The following is a 22,187-nucleotide window of genomic DNA, read 5'->3' as shown; positions in this document are numbered from 1 at the left end:
CCCAGAGATGTTCCCTTCCTTATGATTTTAACTTTCTTTCGATTCCTTCATATCAGGGTCAAAGTCATAGGCCACAATTCGGTTCATAGACATTTTCTTTATTGTGTCTGTAACAGATCTCCACATCCTTTTGACTCAATTTTTCTCAATGCAAAGCACGCTTAATAGGAATAACGCATGAATGTTACTCTGATTTTTCCAGGTTAAAAGTGTTGGATTGGTTTGACTACAGCAATCTGGAAATGTCTGACCTCATGATGTACAGGATCAAGAATGATGATCGCATTTCCATAGAAGAGCCATCTCAAGTGTTTGAACCCACTAAACTGTCCATTAAAAACAACCTTGGTGATCCAGTGTCTGCCTCTAACAAGAAGGCAACTGCGAACGATGCTGCTACTGCTTCTGTGTGTATGGAAGGGGGTAGTAGTGATACTGTGAGTTACTGGCCATTTAAATTTTCATCATTGGTCATTTCATACTTTTTGTTTGTTTGTTTTTTGTTTTGCTTTCTAATTTTGATGTATTTAGTTTTTTACAAAGATTCTCTTTTGCTACTCAGTCCACAGAACTACTTTAAATTTTATTGAACTATGAATTATTGTCTCATGCTAATTGAGGTAAATGTTGAAAAAAAATTTTAAAGGTAATCAACAAGCCAATGATTATAAATGTAATTTTTAGATCAGAGATTGACAGAATAGTGTATGGTTATTTGATTTCCAATTGATATTTCTTGAAGTGTTGATCAAAAATAGGAGAAAATTAGTTAAAATTCTACTGGTATGTTCAAAGCAACCCCTAAGTACATTTTATTAGATTTTTTTAAATTTTGGAAACCTGCTTTTTCTCTTAAGGCTTTTTTTTTCATTATGATACATTTTGTTTATTTTTACCATACAAATAGCTTCCTAATGGTGAGGAGCCAGGGCCTGTGGCTACTGCACAAGAAGATGGAGACTTCGAGGATGATTCAGATACTGCTGAAGAAGCAGACAAGACAGGATCAGGAGGGAATAAAAGTGTTCGCAGTAAGAAAAGAAGGGGAGGTGGTGGAAGTGGTTTCAAAGCAACCTTGACAAAATTCAAATCAGGAAAACAACAGGGTCAGAAAGGTGCATCCAGCACAGGCTCGTCATCATCAAATCGCCACAAAAAACATGGTTTAGAGAAACAGGTGGTAGCAGACAGTCTTGTGAATGTGGAAGTTGTATTTACAAATTCTACAGCTACTGTTTTGTGGCAGGTATGATGATATTATAGATAATTGTGAAAATTAATTGTCATCATGTAAGATTGTTCTGTATATAATTTAAAGACCCCCACCAAAATTTAAGGCAGATGATAATTATTGGACTGTATTTACTTTAATTCTAATTTATATATATATAGAGAGAGAGATTCTAATTTATATATATATATATATATATATATATATATATATATATATATATATATATATATATATATATATATATATATATATATATATATATACAGAGAGAGAGAGAGAGAAAGAGATTTATTTTGAGCAAGTCATAATTTTTAAGATCGTTTTTTGATTCACTATTTTGTAAAGCTCTCTTGTCAAAGCAATTTCTGTTGAGTGACTCTATCCAATGCGGTGTTGCTTTTTTTTTTTTTTTTTTTCTAATACTTTGATTGCAAGTGGTATCATTGTTGCCTTTTTTTTACTTTTTTTCGTTATTCAATCTTAGGCTTTCGCCAATAAATCAACAATTTGATGACAACGTACATGAAAGTGGAGAACAAAAAAATGGTAAATGGAACCAAAAAATAAACTGATACTATTGATAACCAGACAAAAGTACAACAATCGTAAAACCACCAGTAAATTATGGAATTGTTTATGAAATTATATTTTTTATGTCTCAGGATGGTAGTGTGGACTATGACATCCCATCATACGATTTGTTCCCTGTGGACTTAGACACCTATGATTTCTTTCCTGGGGATTTTGTCATTTCACAAAATGGTGAGAAATGTATTTTTTTAATAGTAAATGCTGCCCCTTAAGTTATGAACTGTTAAGCATTGAACAAAAATTAATTTAAAAGTTTCAAAAAGACAAAAATAGAAGAAAAAATAAACAAGCAAAGCTTTGGGTCCAGGTCTCTCCTCAGCCAACAAACATGTTGTTAATGTAATATGTAAATTCAAAAAGACGAGAGCTCTTGAGCAATAATAACTAAAATAAGGCATGTTATTTCTCTTTCTTGGTACTGATGTGACCTAAAACTGTTCACGTAGTATTGAACAAGGTTGATACAGCACAATGTCATGTATTTCCTTGAAGGCCAAATTTTTTTTCTCCTAGTTTACAAACTGCTCTTCCTACTATGATAGAGTTTTACAACGTAGACAAATATATCATCTTTCTGTTTTTTTTTGTTTTTTTTGTAATAGCATTTGGATCAGATGTAGTCTAATGGTATGGCACTTACTTTTGGATCGTAATGTCCTGGGTTCAAGCCTCGCTTGGAGCATAGTTGAGTCCTTGGAAAAGACTATTTACTCACATTCTCTCATAGTACTCAGGTGTAAAATTAGTTCCTGTCCGTTAACTGCGTTGTCTCTCACAGAACAAAATTGTAATATCACCTAACAGGCGTCATGTCTCGTTCTACATATTATGTGTTGCTGTTGGTCAGGGACCCTTGTAAAGCGCTTTGAGCATATTTAGTGGATATTGCGCTATATAAAAGCTCAAGATATTGAGCTTATTTGCTCTTCAACAAATCAAAGTTTTCTGATTTGTATTATCAGACTGACCTCTTATACAATTTTTTTTTTCCTGTAATATTCCTGTCATTTATTGTGATAAAAATGATAAGTGTGTGTGGTTTCGGCTTTGGAATAAACTCCGGATTTTCAAGTCAATACATCACCCTTGAATCATATACCTATGATGTTCTCATGGGCGTACGATCCGATAGTGATGTCGTTTCTTCTTCTCTTTACTAGCCTATCCTGCTTCTTTGGTTTGTGATTGTATTTTTGACAGGGGATATTTTTTTTTCTGTAAATCTTCTGCCTGTTTGTTCTTGGTTATTTATAATTTAGCTTATGATATCTTTAGGTTATGATTTTGATTTACATTTGTACTATTTTTGTTAGATTGCTTGTTTTTTTTGTTTCAGCAGTCTCTCATATAACCTCAATTGTGTTGGAAGAGACCTAAAGCAACAAACAAGTCAATTGGTACTGTTTTTAAAAGTGTATTTAAAAAAAAAAAAATATTGAATAAACATGACATGCTTGGCTTTTTTTATTTGTATTTTTTTAAATTCTTTTGAATTACCAGATATGGAATCGAAGCCAGACTATGGGTCTGTGGTCAGGTGTAGTCATGAAGATAGGACCTGTCTAGTCAATTGGTACAAAGTGTTTGATGGAATCAAGGAAAAGGAGTAAGTTGGTGACCTCTTCTTTTTTTTTTTTTTAACTGCTTTGCTGTGCTATCTTCAAACCAATATTGGGAGATTTATGGTAATTTTGGAAGAGCCTATTCTATATCAGTTATTGACTTCTGTTTTCAGCATCAAAAGACCATTCGAAGTGGGGTAGTTTGCATCGAGTAATATCCTCATAAAGGGTAGAATCTTCGGAGGATTTGTTACCTCGCTTCTTTTATTCAGTATTTATCAGGAAACAACATTGAGAAAAACAGAGGGTGTTGAAAGAGTGAAAGTTGGTGATCGGAAGTTACAACAACAAAAAATGCTTGAGCTTTTATATAGCGCAATATCCACTAAACTTACTTAAAGTGCTTTTCTGGGGGTCCCTGGCCAACAGAAACACTTAACATGTAGGAAGAGATATAATGCCTGCTAGGCAATGTTACAATTTTTCAGACAGAGACAAAGCTGTTAACTGCCAGGTACTCATTTTACACCAGAGTACAATTAGAGAATGTGAGTAAAGAGCCTTTTCCAAGGACTCGACTATGCACCGCTCAGAGTGGGATTCAAATCCAGTACCTTCCAATCCAAAGGCGAGTGTCATACCACAAACAAGACCACATAACCGCACACTGATGACATCAGAACAAGCGCAGAAGATTGTTGACAAATTGTGTTGGAAAGTTAGAAATTATACATGGAAGTTAGAAAAGAGAATTGCGAATTTTAAAAACTCCTATAAAATACGGATGCATGTATAAGAACAAAGAAGTATATAAAGCTTTCAATATTTAGGTATTTAAATTAATTTGGGAAAGACACCGAAAAGCTAAACAATTACCTTTTAAGTTTCTTATATTTCTTATATGGAAGCATTACATTAGAAGATTGTAGAGAACATAAACTGCCCACAAACCCAAAGCAGAGGTCCCCCACCATATCAAACAAGAAAGACATAGACATTGACAAGAAAGTGAAATCCAGAACATGTTATTGGATACTATGCAGAAAACTCGCCAGGGAAAGGCAAGAAAAACATTTATAGAGCTACTAAAATTCCACAGGCATGTCAACACAACATGAAGGGATGTTGGCCATGAGGCCACTGAATCCTGGAGCAGGCATTGGTACCTGAAGAGGAAGATTTGGGATTAGAATAGATCATACAATAGCTAGAATCCTTGGGGACTAAATTTTGCCAATTGGGATCTTGCTTCAAATTCAGATTTTTTTGGTCAGACTTTTAAAGGAAAATGTATAACAGTTGTTTTATGTTTGTTGGTTTGTATTTTTCTCTTCTCACAATTGCTTCTGTCTCTAAAAGGGTCCATACTATGTCGTTCAAAAGTATTTTTACATTTTATGTTAAAAGGACATGTACTCTTGCATCTTAGCTCAATTATCTTTGGTACCTATGGCAAATCTGTTGATAAATAGTAATTGTTTGTAAGAAATACGCTATCATCTCTAACTGTACTCTTTAATAGAAATTAGATTATGTTCCACATATTCTATCTTCTAACTTGAATATGACATGAAGGCAAGGATATTTTATTTTTCTTTATCAGACCAATATTACTGGAAGCCAATGATGAGGTGAGTGTGTATGACATCAAAGAGCACACAGTCTTCAACTTTCGTCATGGCCAGATTGTCGGCCTGATCACATCCCTGGATCCAAATGAAGCGGTATGTCATGTTATTCAGGAGATATTTAAACATCCTATTTCTTTCCCTTTTTTTTCTGTTTTCCCTTTTTTTTCTGTTTTCCCTTTTTTTTTAAAAAAAAAAATAAAAAGTGTAAAATCCCTATCAGGACACTCATCATTTGATAATAATAATTGATCCATAAACGGAAGTACAGAGATTCTGAAATCCTGTTTTTCAGATTGGCCAACAGCCAAGGTTAAATTGTAACTGTTACCATTTGACTTTCAGCAGAAGAGTAGGTTAGCATTAGGGAAGAAGAAAAAAAAGGAAAGAAAAAACAACAATTCCTTTTCGAGATCCGACTTGCCGACAAGTCGTGCTACATATTTTTCTTCCGTCTGTCTGAATTTTAAGTGATATATTGTTTTTACTGTTTTTGAGAAGGGATTTGAGCCTGAATCATTCCATGTTTGGTAATTTGTTCTTTTTCAAAGTAGTTATATTTATTTTTATTCATTACTTCTTACATTCCACAGCTTCTAGAAACTTACTTTCACTTTGAGCCGTGTACCATATTCCTTTTCTTAGTTGCTGATATGACCTTAAAGTTTTGGAAGTGCTGTTGGATGCATGAAGTTAAAACGTATACTAAATTAGTTATGATTCAATGTCTCAGTATGAAAATACTTCTTCTTTTATTTTAAAGGGTCGTTCCAAGTTTGTCGGTCAAATCCTCAAGCTGGACCCACCTGGTCGTGTAACAGTGAAATGGAGTGATGGTGTCATCACTCAGTGTTTTCCACAAGAGATCTTTAAAGTCATGGAAGAAGTGAGTCTGATAACAATTTACTCCTTTCTCCTTAGAAATTTTGCATATAGAACAATCTAATAGTGGTTGAAATCCAGTTATTTAGCAATACCTTAAATATCCTTACAGACTATCATGAAAGTACCAGAAATTTTCTATTCTTTTAGATTTGCACATTAACAGTTATGCTCAGTCTGTCAATCGATTAAAATGAAAATGGAGATGGCTCTCAGAGGGAAGAAAAAAGTGCATTTAAATATTGTGAAATTTTACTATTTCACTATGCTGAATGCAATGCATTTACATCAAATCCATTTTACATGTCATATTGTACAAGTTGTTTGTTGGGTACTTTTTTTTTTCACAATAATATTTGATTTTGCTTAAATCCAAGTACTCATTTATACCTGAATTGAGTGAGGTAATTTGTGTAATTGACATTCCCAAGGGCACAATGCTAGGGCAAGATTGTTTTGGGCATTGATAGCCATCTAATAATGGGCACATTATCTCAATTCATGGAGAGCTTAATTTGAGTTAGATGTTGCACATTACAATAGAGTTGTCAAGTAAAGAGATGCCTTTTGATGTTTCTTGAAAAGCATAAACTAAGCTTCAGGGAAGAATGTAGAATGAGACAATGGACTCAATTCTTGTTTCCTCAACTCATGTGCATACAGGATGATGACGACGATGATACGAGTGATGACAGCAGTTATGAAGGCGACAGTGATGCATCGGGTGACACATGGGAGACTGAGTCAGAACAGGAAATCATCGGGGAAGAAGATGACAAGTAAGCACCAAAAAACAAAAAAAAATTTCTGTGTGACCTGTTGCTCATAGTAGTCACGTGACAAAAATATTTTGTAAGACATTGTTTCATACCTGGACAATCGGTAAATGAACCCGTGACAAGAGATCACTTTTGTAACGTTCAACACAAGATGACCCTGATATTATCAGATGTAGTTCGGTTCTCAAACTTGAGGTTTCTTCTTAATGAAGAAGAAGATAGCAAAAGCAGCTTATCAATGTGTCAAAAAAGTCTGGAAAAAAGATAAACTTTGTCCACAGTTTTGTTATTTTTATAAATCCTTTGACAAGCTCTTTCTGTTATTCCTCCCAAACCAAATCTTTAATTTTTTGTTTCAATTTCATTATTTAATCAGGGAAACTGAAAACTAAATCCTTATATAGTTCCCTTATATAGTTCTTCACTATAACTAACTTAATATTGTCTTAGTATGGAACATAACAATAAGAATCTTTTATCACATTCTTATAATATGCATACTTTAAGATGCAATACTTCTTTTCAAGCTGATTATTTATCTGAAGTTACTAGAAAAATTGATTCAATATGATTACTTTGCTCTCAAGGGAGTCTTGCTTTTAGACCTAGTCTGTTTAAAGCATTTTAAAGTAATTATTTATGCGAGACAGAATGGAAACCTCTATCTATTGCTTGTAAAGATTTATTTCATAAAATTCTCATTATTTGAAACCTCATTCATATGAAGTAACCATTTTTGCCAGGTTGGTGTCTTTTGATCTCTTTTGAATGGTGGGCAGGGAGGTCTTGCTGTGTCTTCTGTTTTCCTTTTCCAGGTTGCTTTCTGTCCTTGTTTTAGAGATGATATTTTTTTCTTGCAAATCATTTTTTAGGTATTGTTATAGATTTTTGTTTTGAATAGATTATTTTGTAAGCATTTGAGTGTGTTCCTCTTGGTGGGATCCTGAGCTGGAGTCTGGATGGGACTTCTAAGTGATCGCAATCAAAGCTGATTAGTTTGCTCTTGGAATTTAGTTCTGTTCCCTATTTGATATAGCCCCCGATCCCTTTGTCTGACTTTGCGTGGTGCTTTTAATTTTGTATTTGTAAATCCAGACTTTTTTTACCATCCTATTTTCGACCTGTTTGCTGATGTTGAAATAGCCTTAAAGTGTCAAAAGCGCCATAAAAACTTTAAAAAATAAAAAATCAAATCATTTTTGCCTGACAGAATGGAAATCTTGTTTTATTTTGTAGAGGTTTATTTCATAAATTATGATTAACATTTTTTTATTGGGGGGGGGGGGGGTCAGAAAATTACAGACTTTATGTTAGTTATTTGTGGTAGGTCTATACGTGGTATGTACTACTGGTGACCCCTAAATACTGAATTGACATTTTGTGTATGAAGCAAGTCCCCACAGCTCAGTTGGTACTCACTTCATAGGCAAAAGGACCAAGAATTTTTTCAGACTCACTGTCTACCCAGCAGCAATTCAGTTGCTGGATCTGGTGGTAAGACCTTTGCAAATAGACAAGTATCTTCTCAATAGGAAAACAAGCAATGGCTATTGTCTGTTTTATGCTATATAGAAACCGGGATAAACTCAGGCTCCATGGGCCTTATGTTTCTGAAGGACTAGTTTGTGTATGAATGTATATTCATCCTTCTTCAAAGCCTTGAAATGACCTAAAATTGTCACAAGCACCATAGAACTCTTGAAACCAAAGTTTGCATTTCTAAAGTTAGAGAACCCTCAATCATAATAAAATGGAAGTGAAACCCTTTTCAACCCTTTAATTGCAATACTGTTTATTTCAAATCTAATTTCTTTCCAATCTAAATTTCTGGCATTATTTTTGACCATTTTTTTACAAAGTATTTATGATAGGCCTTGATCTTCAATTATATTATCTCTCCAGATTATCCTTTTTGATGCATTTTCACTTTTTTTTTTCATAGAATTTACGATTTTTTCCCTTATTTATGAATGAGCGTATTAAATTTTTCTATTAATTTTTCAAATATAAATTTATAACTTTTTAAACTTTTTCTTTCATAACATTCGATATAGGGGTGAACAGGCTGCAAGTATAATTGCCAAACAAAAGCAGGAACTACAGACACTTCTAGCTCGGGCAGAATCAGCTCTTGTAAGGTTGAAAACTTTGCTCAACTCCTTTGATGTTTCAATGACAGCCCCTGAATGTTTCCATGATATCATTCGTATTTATCGCAGCTGTCACGATGTCGACAAAATTCTTCGCTCTTCATTCTTCAACGACTCAGAACTTCAGGAACTAATTGCCCAAGCGAAGCTAGAATTGAAACGTGACAAAGCCAGCAAAATTTCCAAGCATTTGAGTCAGTTGTTGGAATCTTGGGGTAAATCACAAATATCAACTTGCAAAGACTCAGATCCTTCACACAAAAAAACACTTCGAATTGGATCGTCATTGTCTTGTAACATTCTCAATCTAACCATGAAATACGATGTTGCTGATGATAGTGGGGTTTGTGTTGATGAAAACAATGAGAAATTTAAAAGTGAAGTAGCTGCAGGTGGTATGGATACTTCATCACCATCAAGTGACCCATTGACATTCAATGAAACTGCTGGTGATTCTGGCACAGAGGAGAGCGGGGTTGGTAAAGGTGCTGTGAAAAATACTAGAGTGTTAAGGAAAGAATTTAGCGAACCTGTGATAAGCAGTCGATGTCAGGAAGACAGGCTGTCATCTGAACCTGAAGGAATGCTAGAGCAGATAGATATGAAATCTTCTTGGAAAGGTGATGAAGACAATGATGGTGATAGGACGAAACTGAATTTAGTTGGGGAGAACTGTGTAGGAAAAGGCAATAAGATTGCCATTGCTGGTAGTGACAATTCAGTGAAAATGAATGGTGTAAGGAGTGAAACAACAACATCTGATAATTCTTCCACCAATAATCATGCACGACAATTGTGTTTTAAAATCTGTGAAAATTTGCAGAAGCAGATAATGAAAATACATGAAGAAGTGAATAAGCGAACCAATCGCATCATGTCCAGTGCCAAGGGCAGTAATAAAGAAACTATACGAATAGAGAGTTTTCGTGAGGCTGAGGACAGTGCTATCAATAATGATGTCAATGCGGACACAACTTCTGCATCATCAGCTGTGGCTAATTTTAGAGTTGAAGCCGAGAATGACAGTAGCCATAATGATGGTAGTGCTCTGTCTCAAGATTATTCTAAGTCTTTCAACACGTCTACCAAACCAACCTCTAATGATGGGGATGACGATAAAACTTCACAACAAACTATAGAAATGGCAGCAGATCATGCAAAATGTAAAGAACCACTTGGGGAAAATCATTTAGAGAATGAAGCTGTGACACAACAAAATTATTTGGAACCTATTTCATTTGATAGTGATGAGATGATGACGGCATCCGATGATGTTGATGGTGAACTTGTACTACCTAAAGGTGAGAACATTTCAAGTTTGATTTTAAGACTTCATAAACTCTCCCGGTTATTCTAGCATAAAGTCGGGCAGATGTGATGATATGTAAGGAAGGGATTTGGTGTTTGTGGCAAAGTTTTATGGTCCTTTGTTTTGTTGTAACAAAGTTATGGAATTTTAAAAGTGGTCTGTGGCCAAATGGAGGTGCATTACAAAACTCTGGCCCTGGCATTGTATTGTGTAGGCTGTGATAAAACATTATTGTAAAGTTCAACACACAAAGCGCTTGTGATAAGGTATGATACTCAGTCTCTGACCTTATAGGGTACAGTTGATAGAGAACTTGCTTCACAAAGGGACTCGGATCGATCTTGGGTGCCGTCGAGATTTTTTTATGACTCACCTGTCCACCCAGCAGTGATTGGGTAACTGGGTCCGTTAGATCTGGCAGAAAATACTTTGCAATAGCGAAGGGTCCTATCCAAAGAGTATAAAGCAATTGCTATCATCTGTTTCCTAGAGAAACTGGGATAAACTCCTAATGGTTCTGAAGGACTTCTCTGACCTCTATTTCCCTGGTTGGTTAAAGTTGTGTGCTTGGAAATGGCTCTTTATTCACATTCTCTCAACTTACCATATCATTGATCTGGAATAATTGAAAACCAATTAAAGTGCTTGGCATGATGAAACAATGGAAATGTGATATATAAATGTAAATATTTATTTAAAATTGATACAAGGACCAGAAAAACAAAAGCCTCTTTCTATCTGATAGATCTTAATTTCTATTTCTCTATAATAAAGTTAACTTTATTTACATGTTTTAAAATACATTACTGTAAGAAAACTAATATGTCATGATAATATTAACTATACTTTTATGTTTATTCTGAAAATATGATTCTGATATTGAAATCGGGCAATAGATCATTATTATATTTTCATTTTATTTTGTTTCTAAAATAAATTATTGTAAGACTATTAAAAGGTCATGATAATGTTTCAGGTTTTACAATGGTAGAAGAAGTGGGATCCCTACATAAGTTTTCTGGCCAACCTTACCAGCCATTGAACCCTCGTGCTTTCAACACTGCTGTGAAAAAAGATGTAAGTGTCAAATCTACCTTGTCCCTCCTTAAATTTGTTTCTATGCCTTACTTTTTCCTCCTTTAGGTGCGCTCGTTTGACCGCCCATGGTGCTAAGGAAGTCACTTGTTGTGTTTTCTATATCCCTATATCTGTTTTCTCCGTTGCTTTCTGTCTTTGTCTTGGAATGAGATTTCTTGGTTTTGTCCTGGCCCTGGTCGGAGTCTTTGGCTGGGAAGGAAACAGCCAAATGTATAGTTATAGTTTTGGGAGATATTTTTTTCTTGTAAATCATCTCTCTGTTATGTACTGATTTGTTTTGAATATATACTCGTTTGCAAACATTTGAGTGTATTCCTCTTAGTGAGATTCTGTACTTATGGCTGGATGAGACTTTCATGTGATCTCAATCTAAGTACACTGATAGTGTGCTCTTGGAATCTACATCTGTTTTCTATTTGAACCATTCCCTTTTGTCTTACTTTTTCTCATGTACTTTCAATTGTAAATTTAGAATTTTTTTACTGTCCCATTTTCTTCCTTTTTACTGGCGCTGAAATGACCTAAATGTGTTGCAGGTAAACCATTAGTAACAATAAAATCCCTTTTCTCTGACACTTGCAAGGGCAAATAAAGTTTTGGTCAGTGAATTTTTACTATCATATCATCACCTTTTTGCCTGGCATTGAAATAACCTTAAGTGTCTCAAGCACCTCTTTATCAAACAAAAACATCATTCAATAAGATGCAGGGATGCCCTTTTTCTGGCTAGCCAGAAAACTGGCTTTTTGACATATTCTGGCTGATTTTGTTTGATATTGGGGATTTTATTTTTTACAATATGAAAGCATTGGGTTGTTTAAAGGCAAAAGTTAAGGATAAGCGAGATGGATATGTATCCTGATACCATTTGATGAACAGAAGCTTACACAAAATATTTATGAGAAAAATTTTCAGACTTTTTTTTATTTTAGCAAAGGGCATCTCCCTGAATATGGTATTCAAATCTTTAAAAGTTAATTTTGCCCCATCCAACAATTAGAAGTGACAGGATCTGAGTTTCAGTTTTCTGCCCCTCAGTCAGACAATCCTGATGATACTTGTCACGTCAGAAAATGTTAAACTTTTACTACATTACCTTACCCATTGCAAAAAGAAAGGCACCTGATAACCATGGTGGTGTAATTTAGCCACCATTTCAATCTCCATACTGGAGATTGGACCAATTTCTTTCTGTTCTTGAATTGTCTCTTGGCTTGGATTAAAATCTAAACTGTCCCCCTCTCTATCTTTGTTTCCAGCTTCGACTTTTACAGGGTAGTCTTCCAGATGGAATTTTCATCAAAGGATTTGAGGACCGATTGGTGAGTAATTTTCATATATAGATGTAGCACTTTCATGGTTTTCTTGGTCTCTCAGTCCTAATTGACTTGTTTTGGGTCTTCTGAAAACAAAACAAGTTAAAAGGCTCCTTTACTTTGATCGTGGAAATGACAAATCAGTCAAAGAGCCTTGAACTTTTAGGGTACTGTCAACTGGAGTAACTTTTCCTTTAGGAGAAACTTTGCCTTTGTAGACCACTTTTAGCAACCTCAGCCTTGTTGCATTTTTTTTTCTTGTAAAAAGACTTAATACCTTATCAAAGGCAATAACCTCCTCGCTACTAATTTTACTGACAATAGTCCAAGGCCAAATAGGAAAAGTGTTCCCTCCAGTCAAATTACCCCATTTTGAAAAAGATGGTGATATTTGATTCTCCTGAACCCCTTTGATTTCTCTGTCATGTGATCCACTCAACCCTTATCTCACGAACCTCAACTGAAAATTTTCAAAACATATTTACTTAGATCTGTTATTGGTACATTTTTTATGTGGGAGATATGCCTTAATGGGGTATAATGTTTATCCAGATTCTGAAAGTTCTGTTCAAACTCATAATTATTATGAAATGTGAGTTAATATTGATAAGCCTTATTGAATTGCATAGAGATTTTGTGTATTTTTAAAACCTGTTACAATCCTTCATCATTTTTATGGTAAGAGGATATATATCAGTATCATATTTATTCCTCATATCAAATCAAATTTTTACACTGATTTCGATCCTGAGTGAAGTCAGGGGGTTTTTTCTGACCCACGTGTCCACTCAGCAGTGATTGGTTAGCTGGGTCTGTTATATCTAGCAGAAAGTACTTTATGATTCACTAACATCCTATTCAAGGGTGCCAAGCAATTGCTATTGTCTTTCACATTATAAAAGCTGAGATCAATTCCGACTCTAGGGGCCTCATGGTTCGAGGGATATCTTTCACTTTCAAATCAAATGCATTTGGATCCAAGCTGATATGCTCCTAGAAAAGACATCTTGAACTTTTTTTCCTCGTCCAATAGGAGATGAATGTTGAATTTAGAGATCCTACTGCGCTGTTGTCTTTGTCCAGGAAATGTACAAGTGCCTAAAAGGCTTCATGCATGCATGTTAAATGTATACAGTTCAATATTGAAAAGTGTTTTTTTTAAGAGTGTACAGGTTGTTTAGAGCATGATGTTAAGAATCATTATATCACTAAATAAACACAAACTTTTCTCTTTTTTTTCGCAGTTGGTGACATATTTGATAAAGTTTTCCTGTTGTTTTTTGGGGGGGGTTTTATCGCTCTTTATAAGGTAATTTTTTTTTTTTTTTTAATGTCTTCAATTATTTCTCATCAGGACTTGTATTCTGTCATGATCCTGGGCCCATCTGGCACGCCTTACGAAGACGCCTTCTTCCTGTTCGATGTGATGCTACCCAAGGATTACCCAAAGTCACCTCCATTGTGTCACTATCACTCGTTTTGCAGTGACCGCCTCAACCCAAACCTTTACGAGGATGGCAAGATTTGTGTGTCCCTGCTTGGAACATGGTCAGGGAAAGGCTCTGAGATGTGGACAGCAAAGTCCAACTTGTTACAAGTCTTACTTTCCATACAAGGTCAGTTTAGATGGTCACTGGTGGTGTTGACAGTTGTAACCAAACACTTGTGAATGGGGGGGGGGGGGGGGGCTTTTAGATAAAGCCACGTATAGAGATGTACTGTGTATGTTCAGGATGGATGAAATCAAAACATGTTTATTAAGAAGGGGAAAAAATTACCATTGCCGTGGTATAAGCTGCCATGTTGAAAAAAAAAAAAGAAAAATATTTTTATGGCAAAATTATTTTGTTTTACATGAAAGGAGAGACATTCTTTTTTTTTTTTTAATGAGTTATTTTTTGAATGAAGACATTGGGATGTTTCATACATATTAATGTTTGGTTTCTATCTTTCATTCATTTAGTGCCTCTTTGTAATATGATTTATGAAACACTCTCATTTTAGTCTTGCTTTTCTCTTTATTTAAAAAAACCTGGCGTAAATGGCAGGGAACTTTTTTAATTACGATGACTGCCTCCCTGCCACACAGCTAAAAATTTTAAGTTCTTCAGTGATCCTCTAGGTGTTATTTTTATTCTTTCCACCCACTTTCTTTAATTCCAGGCCTTATCTTGGTGAGAGAGCCGTATTACAATGAAGCAGGCTTTGAACGTCAGAGAGGCACCCAGTCTGGTGCAGAAAACAGTCGCATGTATAACGAGATGGCTGTTTTGAAGACAGTTCAATCCCTGATCAGGATGTGCCACAATTTGCCAGCCATGTTTGAAGAAGAGAGTAAAACACATCTGCTCAAATATGGACCGCGGTGAGATTTATTATTTATAAATCTATTCAACGGCCTTTTTAAAATATATATTTTACAAAAGACATTTTGAGCTCAAACCTCACCTCAGTTGACAATTAAAACAATATAAACAGCAATAAACGGTCTGGATTTATAAAAGTTGAGATTTTATCCACATGACTCAGTCTAAAGTCTCTTATGTTCTCAAGAATTGGCAAATGAACCTATTTGTTTGAGTTCTATTTATGTTGAACTGAGGATAGTTTAAGTATAGTTTAAGATTATCACAAACAGGCTATGAATATTATCAGCCGATGTTGCATCTTACTGAATCCTGGCATCATCTTGGGAGTATTCATAGTTTTGCATGCAATTCTGGTGGTATTTTGCATCAATCTTAAAGAGATGCAATAATTGTATAGTTGTAATAAGAATGGCTTACATATTATTTTATGTCTTAAATTGCAATACATTTCTGTGTAATGAGATATATATCATTATAAATTTTTTTTGATGATAGTGTTTTTCTTGCTTTCTTGCATATAATGTATAGATTTAGATATTTGTCCCTGAAAACTACGTTGGTAATTATTTTTTCATTATCTCTAATTCTCAGCCTGATTAAAAGACTACGGACTTGGATGATCATGCGCAATGACCCAAATGGTGGGACAAAATCAGGGGAGATGAACCATATAAATCCTTCAACAGATATGAAACACTCAACATCAAACATTACTGGAGTTAACACCCTTGCCACTCAAAACGGAGGCAAGAATAACCTAGAAAAAGAATCTCATATTGTTTCGGATAAATTCCTTCATTTGCAGATGAATGGAAATGAAAATCTGTCTTCCTCGGAGAATACCGCTGATGCTAATACAATAAATACCTCAGCTGTTACAGGAGCTGAGGCAGTCTTGTCAACAGGTGAAAATATAAACGCAGCTCAAGTGACAGTGAAAGCTTCATCATCATCATCATCATCGTCTTTGTTGTCGTCATTAAGTGGCACACGTAGAGGTCCTGAATTCCCTCTGCTCCCTGTCTCAAGAGGGTTTTGTCTTACCTTGAGTAAGACTCTGGATGGTTTGGAAAAAGGTCTACAAGTTCTGAAATCCCTTTGATGATGGTGATGATGGATATCCCTTACCATAGAACTAATGCTTTAATGATAACAAATTAGATTTTTGAATCAATCTCTTCTTATTCCTAGTCAAACGTTTTCATTATACAGTGCAGCACAGAAATCTTGAACATACAAATCCTTATTTCATGGAAATCTCAAAAAGACCTCAATTTTTCAAGTTTTAATCCCTCTATTTTCATAGTATTAGCAACATGAGAATCTCAAACATGTTGGGAGCCCAACACAAAAATCTCGAACAAAGTGGACAGTTGTACTTGCATTTTTTTAACCTAAATACTCCATGCAGAAATCTCAAACAAATAGGTCACTCCAGACATGTTCCAGAGTTCCTTGCTGCACTGTGTCATTATGTTTATTGACTTGTGGTTAGAACTTATTTTCATTCAAACAAATCATTATTACGGGATGATGAAAGCTTTGTTGAGGTGATCAATTAAAATAGGATAAGTGTGCATACTTATAATGAACGATTTCACAAGTTAGTACGACACAGGAGAGGAAAATTGATTTTTTTTCTTAACCTCAGTTCTAGGAATCCATGGTTCAAATATCTTTTTTTTTCCCATAACACACATTTTCAGTTAGGGATTTTTCCCTCCGTTTGATGTCAATGTGATATTAAGACATGAAAATTCAATCTGTCTGATTTGTTACGATATATAATATTGCTGCTGGTCAGTGAAAAGAAAAACAAATAACAGATCAACAATCTGTGTCAGACACATATGAGGCTGTGACAAAATGTCATTTCCACGTTGAAGGTGATGATAAAAAATAAATCCCAAACAAGGAATCTACCACAATTAGCTGAGAAAAATCATGACACATGCATGGCTTTGAACAGAGTAAACATTCAAATTGTTATCACTTGGTACCTCTGGGTGGGGTTCCTACCTCCCATAGTGGGCAGGGAGGTACTTATTGTGTCTTCTATCCCCCTATATCTGTTTTCCAACTTGCATTCTGTCTTTGTCTTGGAATGAGATTGCTTGGTTTTGTCCTGGCCCTGGTCGGGTCCTGGCTGGGAGGGAAACAGTCGAATGCATGGTTATTGTTTTGGGAGATGATATTTTTTCCCTTGTAAATCATCTCTCTGTTATGTATTATTATATTTGTTCTAATTTATAATGTAAGCATTTGAGTGTATTCCTCTTAGTGGGGGCCGTGCTTGTGTCCGGATGAGACTTATTGGTGATCTCAAACTAAGAACATTGATGGTAGGCTCTTGGAATCTACATCTGATCCCTATTTGTTCCCAGTTCCCCTTTGTCTTACTTTTTCTTGGATGCTTTAATTGTAATTCTAGAACTTTTTACTGTCCCATTTTCTTCTTTTTACTGGCGCTGCTATAACCTAAATGTGTTGCAAGCGCCGTAAAACCCTTAAAAAACCCAAAAAAAAACAAAAAAAACACTTGGTACCTATAAAAGGTAGACCACAAAACAGATGGAACAATCCTCTAAATCACTCAAAAGGGCTTTATCATCATCCACCATCTCAAAACTTTGAAGCACGACCTTTGTCACGGTTGTTCTGGACTGCATAATAAGTTGTCACTTATTTTGAAAAACAATGGAAAAAATGGCAGATGACTGTGCATTCAGATACAAATCCAGCAACTGAAAGTCTGGCAGCAAGGGTGAAAAATGGGTCGATTTTCAAAATTTTGGAATATCATAGTGTAAGAATAGTTCTTAAATTGATTTTAATTAACACTGGCATGCTTTGTCCCTACGACATGTAATTTGCCTTTTGTCATTGCCTCACACATATTACCATATCACAGTTATTTGTGATTTACATCAATCGTCATCTACTTGCCTATGTATTGTACTGCTGTAAGTTATTATTTAAATGAAAAGAAGGATCTGTGATTCTTTTTTTTTTCCTAACACGGAATATGTACATTTTCCATTTCCTGATTTATTATTTTTAACTTTCACGAATCAAAGGTATTGACATTTATTCACTGTTTTAAAAAAAAAAAAGAAGTAGGGCAAGGGATATAAAGAACAATTTCAGGCATAAGAATTAATTCTTTTTTTTTTTAAATAGAATAAAGGGAAAAATAGGGCAGAGACATGTCTTTGTTATGTCCATCAATTTGTTTTATGTTTGTCATTATTCCATTTTTGTAAAATTGTTGGTATTTCATATACATGGAGACTGTAACGTAAAAAGTGTGGTTTTGTAGCATTCACATACAGGCTGTATAGTCAGCATAATATATATAGTCTTAAAATGAATCAAGAGAGTAAGAGAGCAGCAATTAGAGTTTCTTTGAGGGGGGAGATTTAGGTCTCCTTGGGCTAGTGGGTTCTACATCAGGTCACACCCTTGCTATATTTTCTATCCCCCTATTTCATTTGTCAATTTCTTCTAGCTTTATGTGTTTGTTATTTGATTTGGTTTTGCCTAGCCCTGCATAGAAATCTTTTACTGGAAGGGAGATATATATTTTTTCAGTAGATTTTGTTTGCTGTTTTGTTTTGTTTTTTGTTTAAGAATAGATAAATAATATAATTCCCTTTACTCATCCCCAGGAAAAAATTTGTCTTTAGGGTTTATTCCATGGGAAGACTGGAATCACCCAGCCCTGGACCTACGTTTGTTCCATATTTGAACTAATCCCCCTGTCTTGCTTTTCTCTTGGCTATCTAGACTATTTTTTAGTTTGTTTGGGTTTGTTTGTTTTTTACACTATCCCACATTTCTCCCTTTACTGGTGTTGAGATTATTTATGACCTCCTTCAGCAACCTGACTTAGTTTCATCCAAAATTTAGCGTTAGATCAAAATGATCAGAATTAGAAATTCTAAATAATTCCGTTCATTTTCCTCACTAATAGTATATGTATTGATTTAAGTTAAATTTAACAAGTTCGTTTTAACTCATTACACAAAAACAATATCAGAGTGAGGTCACATTAGTTAAAATGCGTATGATAGGGAAGTGATTTTTATTATCTCATCTAAATTGAGGAAAGGATTTTTTAATTTTAAAATCTACTGTTAGTTCATTCTTGTGGCTATTTATTATTTATTGCCTATTTAATCTATATACATACATTTGAAATTTATTTATTTATTTATTGAATAATGATTTGGTATCACTTTTGTTTACACGACTGTCATGGTGATAGAGGATGTTATTTCCTCATCCCAATATAAGGTGCTAGAAGAGCTCACATGCCTTGTGTCTTCTACTATGTAATAAAACAAATAACGCACACTTGTATTATGTAAAGTGATAGTTTATAACGTATACATTTCATCACCATAATCCATGCCTACCCTTATGTTTTCATTACAATAGTCAATTCATATCTCCACTCCTGACAGATCCATAGTGGGCATGGAGGTACATACTGTCTTCTATCCCCCTATGTCTTTTTTTCAACATGCTTTCTGTCTTTGTCTTGGAATGAGATCACTTGGTTCTGTTCTGGCCTGGCCGGATACCCTGGATGGGAGGGAAACAGTCAAATGTATAGTTAGTTTTGGGAGATGATATTTTTTTTCTTGTAAATCATTTCTCTGTTATCCACTGTATTATGTTTTCTTTATATTATATATGATTTGTAAAACATTTTAAGTGTATTCCTCTTAGTGGGGACCTGTGCTTGTGTCTGGATGAGACTTTTAGTGATCTCAAACTAAGTACTTTGATAGTGATAGTCTGCTCTTGGAATCTACACAGATTTCTTATTTGAACCAATTCCCCTTTGTCTCACCTTTTCTTAGGGGCTTTAATTGTAATTCTAGAACTTTTTACTATCCTATTTTCTTCCTTTTTACTGGCGCTGATATGACCTTAATGTGTTGTTAGTGCCGTAAAACCCTTAAAGACAAAAAACCAATAAATATAACATTTCTAAGGGCTTGATGATTTCTACAGATGAACACAGAAAATAATAAGGCTCTATATTGGGGCACTACTCAAAGGATTGACAGTACCAAAAAAAAAAGAGACATTAATATATAAATGTATAATTCTTAACAAAGTTTTGATAATTTAAAAAGTGCTAATCTACAAATTACTGCTAAAGCAAAAAGAATTGCAACGTATGAGAAAAAAAAATGGATTCACATGTACAACAAAACTTCACTATACCCTTAACCTTACTCACTTCCAAGATAATGGTAAGGACAAACTATATGAAATTTATGAGATAAATATTCAGTATACAACCAATTCACTAAGGTCACAAATGTGATGATTTAATGAGGTCTTAGTCTTACTGTTCTTTACTTTTTAATTTTCTCAGCTCAACTCAACCATTGTACTATTGATTGCCTTTAATTCCTTTTGACAGTGAAGATGTGGCACAATTCCAGTGCAAAAAGTATAATTTTACACGAGAAGCAGCTCAGTTACAATAAACTTCTATAGTGCTCAGTGAATTTGCATTATGTCTTTTGAGTTTGATTTTTATTGTTACAGTAGTACTAATAGCAAAATATGTGTGCGTAAATATCAGTTCTTTAAACTTTGGTATATTTTTTTTACTGCATTATTTTCTTGTTTCCCGTTGACATGTGCAATCCAGCATATCACAAGGACTCCCTAAGAATGATGATTTGTCACTGGTCACTGTAATTGCATACCGGTTTTGGAAATCTATAATGAATTTGTCATTCGGATGTACAGTTTATGTGGTTTTGAAATAAACCATTGTTTTCTCTTCACTAGAATCAAATTGTGCCCCTTTTGAAACAAGTAATTATAAAACTTTGGACCACCTAACTCCAAGGTCAAATCCTTTGATAATTCTGAATGGGTTTTTTTTAATGTCTATCAAAATATCACAGTGAAAATAATCAGATCCAAAACATGACCAGATAAAATTGGTGATTGTATATTGGTGTGTGATTGTCGTGCAAACTGTGATGAAGAAAATACTGGGTGGGGTTCCCGACCTCCCATAGCAGGCAGGGAGGTACTTTCTATGACTTCTACCCCCTTGTATCTGTATTCCAATTCCTTTCTTTCTGTCTTGGAATGAGAAAACTTAGTTTAGTCCTGACCCTAGCCGGAGTCCTTGGCTGGGAGGAAAACAGTCAAATGAATAGATAGTTTTGGGAGATTTTTTTTTTTCCTTGTAAATCTTCTCTCTGTTATGTAATGATATTTTTGTTATTTTTAACATATGATTTGTAAACATTTGAGTGTATTCCTCTTAGTGGGATCTTGTGCTGGTGTCTGGGTGAGACTTTTAGGTAATCTCAAACTAAGTACACTGATAGTGTGCTCTTGGAATCTACATACGTCCTCTATTCGAACCATTCCCCCTCGTCTTACTTTTTCCACAAGTCCTTTTAATTGTACATCAAAAACCTGTTAACTATTCAATTTTTTTCCTTTTTACTGGCGCTGATATGACCTAAATGTGTTGTAAGCGCCATAAAACCCTTTAAAACAAACAAGAAGAAAATAGGCAAATCTTTTTAGGAATTTATTGTACTAGAAGTCCTAGTCCTTTTTCTTTTTGTGTGTATGTTTATGACCTCAAGATCTTAGCAGAGCAACGATTTTGAATTGGGCATACTTTATAGGACTACTGGCAGGGTCTCTGTTTATCATCTGTCCCTTTCTACGACCATGTGACATTTTGTCTTTGTCTTTGAATCTGATTTTGGTGTTGGGTAGAGATCCTCGTGGTGGGGGAGCATTGCCCTTTGGTCAGGATGGCTTCTCAATAAATCATCTCTCCATTATGTACTGTACTGTAAATATTTTTTTGGTTTGAATGCATTTTAGTGGATTCGGATCCTGTCCTTGTATCTGGAAGAGATGTTTAGTTGATCTGAAACCAAGCACACTGATGGTGTGAATTTTCATCTGTTCCCTATTTGAACCATTCCCCTTTTTATTACTTTTTCTTGTGTGATTTCAATTGTAAATCTATGTTTTTGACCATCCCATTTTCTTCTTTTTTTTTTTTTTACTGGCGCTTAAATGACCTTAATGTGTTGCAAGCGCATTTAAATCCTTAAAATCAAACACACACAAACAATAACAATATGACATTGTCTTGCCCAAACTCTGGCGAGAATATGTCTTTCTGTGATAGTGATAGAGGCTGTCAGGTGTAAATGTATTTGAATTTGTATTTTCTTTGTGGTATCATTTTCTGCAGAAATT

At 34.7% G+C, this 22,187-nt stretch overlaps 1 protein-coding gene across 1 annotated transcript in view; it reads left to right on the top strand.

The window, feature by feature from the left end:
• The window catches only part of LOC144972942 ((E3-independent) E2 ubiquitin-conjugating enzyme UBE2O-like), a 29,157-nt gene extending 8,711 nt beyond the window's left edge, over window positions 1-20,446 (top strand). Inside the window, exons 7-19 of the mRNA XM_078914782.1 lie at window positions 203-437; window positions 908-1,246; window positions 1,897-1,996; window positions 3,326-3,431; window positions 4,991-5,111; window positions 5,779-5,901; window positions 6,561-6,676; window positions 8,731-10,127; window positions 11,112-11,212; window positions 12,493-12,555; window positions 13,904-14,165; window positions 14,713-14,914; window positions 15,510-20,446. Coding sequence (XP_078770908.1) covers window positions 203-437; window positions 908-1,246; window positions 1,897-1,996; window positions 3,326-3,431; window positions 4,991-5,111; window positions 5,779-5,901; window positions 6,561-6,676; window positions 8,731-10,127; window positions 11,112-11,212; window positions 12,493-12,555; window positions 13,904-14,165; window positions 14,713-14,914; window positions 15,510-16,020 — 3,676 coding nt within the window. The 3' untranslated portion in view covers window positions 16,021-20,446. The remainder of the gene's footprint in view (window positions 1-202; window positions 438-907; window positions 1,247-1,896; window positions 1,997-3,325; window positions 3,432-4,990; window positions 5,112-5,778; window positions 5,902-6,560; window positions 6,677-8,730; window positions 10,128-11,111; window positions 11,213-12,492; window positions 12,556-13,903; window positions 14,166-14,712; window positions 14,915-15,509) is intronic.
• The last annotated feature ends 1,741 nt before the right edge of the window (window positions 20,447-22,187 follow it).

The sequence above is a fragment of the Berghia stephanieae genome, chromosome 5 (assembly GCF_034508935.2).
Source record: "Berghia stephanieae isolate SIO BIC M18660-M18661 chromosome 5, UCSD_Bste_1.3, whole genome shotgun sequence".
Lineage (NCBI taxonomy): Eukaryota > Metazoa > Mollusca > Gastropoda > Nudibranchia > Aeolidiidae > Berghia > Berghia stephanieae.
Note: the sequence above shows the minus strand (reverse complement) of the source record. Positions and strands in the feature narration are given on the sequence as shown.